Source organism: Lolium perenne, chromosome 2 (genome assembly GCF_019359855.2).
Source record: "Lolium perenne isolate Kyuss_39 chromosome 2, Kyuss_2.0, whole genome shotgun sequence".
Taxonomy (NCBI): domain Eukaryota; kingdom Viridiplantae; phylum Streptophyta; class Magnoliopsida; order Poales; family Poaceae; genus Lolium; species Lolium perenne.
The window spans coordinates 261,459,198-261,469,044 of NC_067245.2; the positions used below are offsets into that span (position 1 = coordinate 261,459,198).

The following is a 9,847-nucleotide window of genomic DNA, read 5'->3' on the forward strand; positions in this document are numbered from 1 at the left end:
AGAAAATTAGAGGCTTCCGATCTATGCATCTCTTCATCGGCGGCGGTTGCTGTGCTGGTGCGCTGGTCCTCTGTGACCGTAGCACGACGACTTCCCGACTGTCTTCTACAACAAGATTCGCCCGGCTCTGATCATGGAGGGGTGATGGCAGCGGCGCGCCTTCGGCTCGCTCTAGTGTCTGTAGTCGTCGCTAGGTGGTCTTCGGACCTAGATGTAATTCTTATTGCTTCTGGTGTTCTTTGTATCGCCTTGATTGTTGATGAATAGATTGGATGTTTTCTTCGCAAAAAAAAACTACAGACCGCTGCAGTCTTTCAATTTTGCTTTGCGATACTGATACATACCTACAGTGATCTTCAGACTAATACAGTCAAATCTCCACCCTCCGTCTACCAGCAATCGTGCTGCCAGCCAACGATTTGAACCATCAAAAAAAGCTCCTCACTCATCCACAGCTAGACTTTTCTTCTCCACCCTCCTCTTCCTCTACCTTTCCTCTTCCTCCCGATCCCTTCCTCGCCCACGCTGCTCTCATGCTCTGCCCTACCCAATCTCCCGCATAGTCCACCGGCGCTGTGCTCCTCCACAACAGCCAGCCGGTGACGCGCGTCGCCGCCGCCACCGCGTTCCGGTTCCTACCTCATCGCGTCTTGCTGTCTCCATCCCGTCCATAGCACCAGAACTTCTCTCCCTTTCTTCCATCCCGAGTCCTAACCTACATCCGCCGCCCTGCTGTACCGTACCGTCACCGCCGACGCCTCAATCCCAAACCCCCCCGGCTCAGAACACCCCTCCTCTCGCGCGCCGCCGCCGCCGCCACCGCCGTTCCTGTTCTTCCTCGTCGGGATATCAAGATCCTGCTTTCTCCACACCGTCCACAGGTCTCCGGTGAGTTTTCTGTCTCTGATCCACCGATTAGTTGATTCCCACCGACCTTCACAACTTCTGGGTGTGCCGGTGCGCGCCCGGCACACCATCTAGATCCGCCCCTGACGACAAGCAATGTGCAATTACCACCCGTATGTATGCATGTTATATTTCTTCTGTTTTCCTTCTGTTGCAGATTATTTAATTACGCCAACCATTTCCCACGGCATTGGTGCCACGATGTGCCATACACTTATCAAGCTGTACCAGAGTCAATACCCATTCCGATGTTCCTAAGGTCCTGCTCAAGACAAAGAGATGGAAGGAACTGAGCTAGAGAATCCAACTTCCAGGAACCCATCTCAGAAGTCCAGCCGCCGTTCCAGCAGCCGGCGTTCTCAGAAGTCAGCTGGACAGCAGTCTTCCCCCACCGTATTTCCAGAGAAAAGAGGCAAATCCAGATCTTTGAGGCAGAAGCATGCGGCGGCTGACGGTAAAGATGCCAAGAAGGGTAAAAGCCATGAGCGTAGGGCCGACGTGGTGGACGAGATGTCCAATTTTGTAGGTTTTGAAGTCTATTCTGGGAAGCTGTTTTTCGACAGGAAAAATAAAAGTAAAGGAGTGGATGATCACTTGGCAGCTAACAGGAAGGCTGATGCAACTGATGCAAGGCTCACAAGTAAAGCCCTGATATGGGGTTCCACTGTGCTTAGCCTTGAGGATGTCATCTCTGTAAGTTTCAGTGACCAAGAAGCACTTCTGTTCTAGTTTTTGGCCTAGCTTTGACAATCCATTTGATTTTGTGTGCCATGTTTACATGTTCACAGGTATCTTATAATTCTGGTGCCCAACATTTTACTTTACATGCGTATCCTGCTAAGAGCCCTTTCTTTGGAAAGACACATAGAGTTCGGACGGATTTCCGGTTTATAGCCTCTACACTAGATGAGGCCATTTTGTGGGTAACATGCTTTGCTGAACAGAACATATACATCAATGTTCTACCACATCCTTCAGCTGAGCAAGAGGCAGATGCCCCACTTGGTGGGGTTTTATTTGATTATCCGCCGATCAAATCTAGAACCCCGCAGAGAATACTTGTTATATTGAACCCCCGATCTGGGCATGGTAGATCAAGCAAAGTGTTCCATGACAAAGCAGAACCTGTATTTAAGGTAACTTTTGATGTTTCAACTGTCAAACTTCAACCTTTTGCACTGCACTTAGATATCGTAACTATATGTATCATTTGCCAATAAACTTGCTTCATGAAGCTTCTTTTCGACCATTTGGTTTTCAGCCTTATGGAAACCTTATAAATAAGACAATAGTATCCTCCTATCTTATTTCTTAATTTATATTATTGCCGTTTAGTGTATTTGGTGTGCATCTTGACCGTTACTTTTCAGAGGTTTATGCAATATTAGTATAAATTATAATACTCCCTCTGGCGCAAATTACTTGACGTGGTAGATATACTGTTCCTACGTCTAATCCATCAATGATCTGCGACAAGTAATCGGGGTCAGATGGAGTTGCAAAAAAGTATTGGTAACAACAAATCTACAGATGTAATTTAATATGGATAATCTAGGTACTCTTAAACATTTTGTTGGTTAAGTGTGATCACGGAGCACACATGTTCTAAATTAACACTGAAAATGGAGGGATTATTACAGCTTGTCATTAATTCCTACCTGTAATACTAAAGGTCGAAAATAAGGAACGCAGCAATTTAACTGGACTGAATAGCTGTGTTACATTCCACTGGCAAAAAGTTTTAGCAAGATGATTAGCAGTTTTTAGAGCAAGACGGCTCTCCCAAAGGGAGCCCTGGTCCCATTTTATTAATGAAACCAGGAGAGTTCCAAACATAGTTCGAAATAAAAGACAGGAAAAACAAGTTCAGGGACAACCTAAAACCTAATCTGGGAAGATGACCAACTCTCAGAAATAACATATCACATTTCCATCAGCTCAGGACCAAAAACAATCAGCGCATGAGCTTGTAGCTCTCACAGATTTGATGGAGCTTGGCCCTTGTAACTTCAACTGGCAGCAGCGCTCCCTTCTGATGCAGGGGCTATGCCCAGGCGCTGCACCAGTTAGGTGTGATGGGAGAGGTTGTCAGTCTCGGCACCCGCAGGAGGTTGGCATGGAGTCCCAAACGTGTTGATCGCTGCTCCACTGGAGATCATGGCTGGAGTAACTGGGAGCAGCTTCACACCATGGGAGGACCCTAGGTGCTCGCAGAATTGCTGAGACATGCTGCATGAAAAGATCCATCTTCACCAGCATGTCCTCTTTGAAGATCAGCCACAATTTCTTCACTGTTTTCAGGATCAGCGACCAAACCTGTTTCACTCATATCAAGTCTGGTTGTCAAAAATCATAGCATTTCTGGTTTTCCAGATGCTCCGAAGAACAGGACAAATGGAATTCATCACAGAATGCTTTTTGTTTGCCAACCATAACCCAGCTACAGATTCATAGTCTGATCCCAAGTGAATTCCAAAAAAGGTAGAAATGGAGGACCAAACATTCCTGGCAACTAAGCAATTGAAAAACAAATGAGCAATAGATTCAAGCTCATTGCAGAATTCACAGTTAATAGGCTTCCACATTTTTCTTTTTTCTAGGTTGTCTTGGGTCATCAATTTGTTATTGGCAAGCAACCATAAGAAAATATGAATTCTGGGAGAAACCACCAGAGTCCAGACCGAAGTATGGAAATTGGCGTAATCCCTCTGTAACTGATGATGCTATAGAGGGAACTGGTGGCGTATTGCCCATCTGCAGTGTGTTCCCAAATGAGTGAATCACAGTCATCAGAAAGGTTAATGCTGGCACAAATTGTTTCTAGTTCGAGCCATTGCTCACGCAGCATTAAAGTTTCTTCTAAAAGTAATCTTAAGAATAAAACCATACCAAACCTGTGAAATGGTGGCATTTTGTTCATTAAAGATGCTGTAAACATCCCAGAACTGGACAGCCTGGGGTGAGGAACCAAACCAAGTATCTAGCCAAAATCTTATCTTCCCTGGCAGCATCTCTGAAATTTTCTGTTGTAGTCCTGTAGAATTCACATGAGTTTACTTTGAAATGAACTAAGTCGGGTACTGCGAATCTTCTTGTCCTGTAGATTATTTAGAAGATTGTTTTATAAGCTGAGTTTTCTTAGCTCCTCTTATGACAGAGATCAGCAATTCTTTGTGTACTGATTTTGATTTACTATCCAATAATAAATATGACACACTGTTATGCTAAACTGTATCAGTTTTACACTGTTTACTTCTAGCAACTAATCCCCTGTGATCTGTGATTGGTGTAGCTTGCAGGTTTCCACATGGAAGTGGTTAAAACTACTCATGCTGGCCATGCAAAATCTCTTGCGTCTACATTTGATTTCAATGCGTTCCCTAATGGTATAAACTTTGCACACATAGCTATAGCTTATCTAGGCCCCAAGATAGTGGCAAGCATTTCAGCTTATTAATACCTTGATTTTATTCTATTTTGTAGGGATTGTGTGTGTTGGCGGTGATGGAATTGTGAATGAGGTATTCACATCATGTTCATATCACAATAATACGACACAATAACTTATATGTTAGCTCAGCTCTTATAATTCTGCAGGTGTTCAATGGTCTTCTCAGCAGAAGTGATAGAACTGAAGCTGTATCAATTCCAGTTGGAATAATCCCTGCAGGATCTGACAACTCACTTATTTGGACTGTTCTTGGTGTTAAAGATCCTGTTTCCGCGTCATTATTAATTGTTAAGGTATGCTGAATTATCACAACTTTCTCTTACATGTAGAGAAGAATCTCAGCATTATTATATATTTTTTACTTTTGCCTTATCCATAATTAGATTATCACTTCTAAACTTTTCTCACGAGAACTATCCCTTGGTAACAGGGTGGCTTTACAACTCTAGACATATTGGCTGTTGAGTGGCTCCAATCAGGGCTAATACAGTTTGGCACAACTGTTTCGTACTATGGTTTTGTTAGTGATGGTAACTTCGAATGAGCTATTGCATTTACTTTGTTTGACTATTTTAATCATGTTTCTTCTCATCTACTCCAGTTCCCTAAAACTTCTCGTTTTGGGTAGTAACAAAGTAACTTTAGAAACTCAAGACCACTTTGCCTCGATAGTTAATTTCATGATATATAGTTACTTTGGGATCTATATATTATTGCAATAGATATTAGTTGTCAAAGGTGCAATTTTTGGAGAACATGTTATTAATGTCTAAAACGGCAAGAGTAGTACTGTATGACATATTTCCTCCAGTCGTGAACAAATGGCTTCCTAGAACTAGAAAGCATGCAGCAAACTTTTCCAAATTTTACTACTCCCTCCATCCGGAAAACAATGTCGCAGATTTTTCTTAATTTGAATGTATATATACTCTACACTGTTTAGTGTATAGATACATTCAAATTTAGACAAATCTGCCACATGCTTTTTGGACGAAGGGAATATTAATATGCACAGAAATACTGAGACTGGTAATGTGAAAATAGTACCATTAGAATTGCCTTCTACTAGCATGCGCCTACAAAAGCTAATGGTCACGAAAAAACAATTCCACCCATGTATTGACGTCTCGGCTTGTCTGAGCCTTCCATTCCACTTTTTTGCTTTAAGATTGGTGCCATTATTTTACATCCTAGACCCATGATCAAATCTGCGTCACATTGCGAGGTCCTTTCCTTTTATGTTAGATACACTGCACCTTTTCCGTATCTCGTTCTTTCATCAATCTGTGCACAAAACAATGAATCCCGAATCAAAAAAAAAAATATCTTACATTCATCATCCGATCTGGACAACTTTTTCAACAATAGTGTAACAGTCATTATCACCAAATCTCTATATACTGACATGGTATAATTTTGGAGAATGAAAGGAACTACAGCAGATTATAAAGAGTCCGAAATTTCTCAACAATCTGGAATATATTGCAGATGATTTTTTTTATCATAATGGTTCACACTTTGGTTCTATGATATATTCGTTGGTTCAGACTTTGGATCAATTGCACAACAAACTCGCAGACAAAAACATACAGAGCGGACAAATCATAGAAGATCTGAACTCCCTTCAACCTGAAAGCACCAATTTGTATCACAGAACTGAGAACCAATTCGTCAAGAAAAAAAAAATCAGAAAAAGGTAGGAGAAACAAATGAATATGCAACTATGATCAGGAGGCTCCAAGAAAAAAAATCAAGAACGGATCTGGATCATGCACGTATGCTGTCGGTGAAGTCAGCCAGGCGGCGCTAGAGGTCGAGGCGCTTTCCAAGGATCGGAGGGTGGCTAAGAGGATGGGATCGATGACGATGTGAGGCTCCTCCTCTTCGCTGTGAATGGAGATGTGAATGGAGGTCGTTTTGGTCGAGGATAAGGAGACGGAGGGGAGGATAAGGAGAGAGAATACAGGAGATGAACAAGGCCACTTCGGTGCCCATAGTAGTGCGAAGATGAACTTGTGCAAGTTTTTCTTTGTCAAATTGATAGCATGGATCTCAACCACTCTGGGAACGGTGAAGATAAGCCCGAGACACGTAACAGTGGGTGGAATCGCTGCGTCCTAATGGTCAAAGATGCATACTGTAGGCTGTGGCAATGTCCACTGTAGATAATGAGGCCCCAAATAGGCTCATATGGAAATAAGTCTGAAAATTTTAAACATCTTTACATCACTATTTCTGGCAGGGGCTTGTTATCACACATTCTTAATTTGGAGAACTTCATCAGGAGCATTAGGCAATGATATATGTAGCCAATAGATGCCCATCTTCAGGATATGATAATTGTTAAAAATAGCTCAGAATAGGTCCCTTGGTTACTGATCCTTATTCATACTAAGCAGTTAATCCCAATGCATGTCCAACATGACCACACTTGAGTTAACAGTCTAGTGGTATTAATTGCATGCAAAGTAGCAACATACAATACTTGTTAAGCTGTTTCTTTCTGTACTTCTGTATTAGATCTTAACTTCTCTCAGCAAATGAGTTTCAAGATCTGGGTATGGTTTTTAATGACTGTAAATTTACTAGTGTGGTGTAGCACTGAAAAAGTTACTAAGCTGAAAAACTATTATAACTTTGCTGCAGTCCTGGAACTTTCCGAGAAATACCAGAAGAAATTTGGGCCTCTTCGATATTTTGTGGCTGGAGTACTCAAATTTTTGTGTCTACCAAGTTATTTCTATGAGTTAGAATATCTTCCTATGTCAGAAGAGATGTCTGGTCATGGAAATGGTACAAAACAAGACAAATTTGCATTGTCTGATGTCTATACAGATGTGATGCGCAGCAGATCAAAAAGAGAAGGAATTACGCGAGCTTCCAGTTTTTCAAGTATTGACTCTATCATGACTCCAAGTCGGATGTCACTAGGGGACTTCGATACATCAGGAGGTACAGCGGCAAGTAGTGAACCATCAGAGTATGTCCGTGCTCTTGATCCAAGAGCAAAACGGTTGTCTCTGGGCAGAAGCAACATTGTTTCTGAACCGGAAGAAGTCCTGCGCCCTCAACCTCATCATGGATCATACTGGCCAAGAACGAGGGCCAAAACAAGGACCGATAGAAATTCAGTTGGTGCCACGGCGGCTAATGATACACGGTTATCTTGGGCAGCCCAATCAATGCATGACAAAGAAGACATTTCCTCGACAATCTCAGATCCAGGACCTATTTGGGATAATGAACCGAAGTGGGATACTGGGCCAAGATGGGACACAGAGCCAACTTGGGAGCCTGACCACCCTATCGAACTTCCTGGACCACCAGAAGATATAGAATTTGCGGCATCAAAGGAACTTGTCCCAAATTTGGATGAGAAATGGGTTGTCAGGAAGGGGCACTTTCTTGGTGTCCTAGTATGTAACCACTCGTGCAAAACGGTTCAAAGTTCACAGATTGTTGCGCCAAAAGCGAACCATGATGACAACAGTTTGGACTTACTCCTAGTTGGCGGAAGGGGGAGATGGAAGCTGTTGAGATTTTTCATACTACTACAATTTGGTCGTCATGTTTCTTTACCCTATGTGGAATATGTAAAGGTATCATGCAACTTCTGTCTTTGCTTTCTTTATGCCTGTCCCATTTGTGCTTTTCATAGAGCTTTCATCTGACTGTACTTCATTTGCAGTAACCTGCTTCTTTGAGTTCTGAAAAACATGGTCGTACATTACTGGCAGATCATTCGCATCAGCTTGTGCATGTTCAACTGAACTCTGAAAATGCATGTCTTTCTAATATTTGTATGATCTCCTTTTCTTGGAGAAGATACTATCATATGTGCACTTGACCACTTGTTTGATATGTCTATATTAAACTATTCTGATTTGGTGATTTCTTTTTCATCTTGGTTTCATCTTTTTTATTCTTGGTTTATAAAAGTTTGCTTGTAAGTTACAAATATCTCAATATGCATGTTTATCACCTATTTTCATGTTTTTATTTGAGATCTTTCTATAGTATTTATGCATTCAGACAAGTCTCCTAAAAAAATTAAGATACTAGTCACCGATGCAAACTGGGGTCCATTTTTCCCTTCTGCAGAAAATATTACTTCTTCTTTGTACAATAATAGTTTTCCGTCTAGTAAAGAACAATGACTTGGTCTTAACTGTTGATCCAACATTGACAGGTGAAATCAGTTAAGGTTAAACCTGGTGCAAACACCCACAATGGCTGTGGAATAGACGGCGAGCTTTGCCGTGTCAAGGGACAGGTAGTGTGCTCCCTTCTACCGGAACAATGCAGACTTATTGGCCGGCAATGTAAACAACCTATCTAAGCACTGTAAATCTGCTGAGCTTCACGTGTCTTTGAGGCGCTGTATGATGTGTTTGTCACTTGTAACAATTGATTTTGAGTTGTCTATATATCGTTTACTTGCTAATGAGGGTGTGTGCACAGAACGGACGTTCCTCAAGAGTTGGGACTGGATAGACATGTTGTGATGTTGCTGTATATTTGAGTGATTATAGAGGGATGTCTTGATTATTTTGGCTGTGTAGTTTCTGCTATTTGCTAAACCTGCAGTTTCCTCTTCCACGGTAGAGGTTTTGGTTGACCACAGCTTGGGAATTGCTGCTGGATTCAACCCACTTCTTTCATAAATTCCCCTATTGTTCGGAGAACAACTCTAGAAAACCTGCAGTAATAGGTTCAGAGTTTCCAAATCATACCAGGCTCAGATTTGTGTCCAGACATACCATCATTAATATCTAATTAAAGCTTTTTACTGGCGGCTTAGATTTCGATTAATGTAGCTGTACTGATGAATTGATGGGAAACCAAAAACACAAGCCAAAGAAAAATCATCCAACTTACGTGTAAAACTGTGATGGTTTTTTAGAGGCCTGACATCAAACTCGTGGGTAGGATATGTTTCTCTGATACGCAACGGCTCCCTGATTGGAGAGGGTGCACCATTAGTCCGAGGTGAGACTTAAAAGATGGAATAAGAGGGGGATAGCACAAGCAATCAACTATACTTTTGATAATATAATTTATAAAATTCAGTTGATCAGTGCGATTTAGCTCGACGCAAAGTGGTATCGCTTTGCAGAATAACTTAGCCTAACTACTTACTTAGCAAAGGTGCGTTCCTTCTCCGGTTGGCGGTTGGTTTGACTAACTTGCCAGCTAAGGAAAAAAAAGTGCCAGTATAGCGATGTAGTTAGGGCAAGCTAAGTGTAGTTTGTTTTGCCATGTGGTTTTTCACGATCGAAAAAAACACGAACCGGAAAAGATAAACTAAAATGAGAACCCTGACCAATATCAACAGGTACACGTTCCTAAAAAAAGTAGTGTGTGATTATTAAGTTAATTCTCAATTAGGTGATGTTATCTATGTGCAAGTAGTCAAATCTCAGTTGTAAACTGACGTGCAATTGAAACACCACAGTTGCAACCTATATTGCAAACCATGGATAGCATAAA

General features: G+C 41.7%; 1 protein-coding gene across 1 annotated transcript; it reads left to right on the forward strand.

The window, feature by feature from the left end:
* The first annotated feature begins 439 nt into the window (after positions 1–439).
* On the forward strand, positions 440–8,905 carry LOC127335776 (sphingoid long-chain bases kinase 1). The gene is made up of 9 exons (XM_051362506.2): positions 440–888; positions 1,064–1,599; positions 1,695–2,042; positions 4,199–4,292; positions 4,390–4,427; positions 4,504–4,650; positions 4,788–4,887; positions 7,004–7,956; positions 8,547–8,905. The coding sequence occupies exons 2-9, from the start codon at positions 1,186–1,188 to the stop codon at positions 8,694–8,696; spliced, it is 2,244 nt and encodes a 747-aa protein (XP_051218466.1). The 5' UTR covers positions 440–888; positions 1,064–1,185; the 3' UTR covers positions 8,697–8,905.
* The last annotated feature ends 942 nt before the right edge of the window (positions 8,906–9,847 follow it).

What these genes read in the sequence shown, in the direction of transcription:
- LOC127335776 (XM_051362506.2), top strand. Translation starts at nt 1,186, where the DNA reads ATGGAAGGAACTGAGCTAGAGAATCCAACTTCCAGGAACCCATCTCAG. An exon ending in GTGATGGAATTGTGAATGAG is followed by an intron (nt 4,428 to 4,503) that starts GTATTCACATCA and finishes ATAATTCTGCAG; the next exon opens with GTGTTCAATGGTCTTCTCAG. An exon ending in CCTATGTGGAATATGTAAAG is followed by an intron (nt 7,957 to 8,546) that starts GTATCATGCAAC and finishes CAACATTGACAG; the next exon opens with GTGAAATCAGTTAAGGTTAA.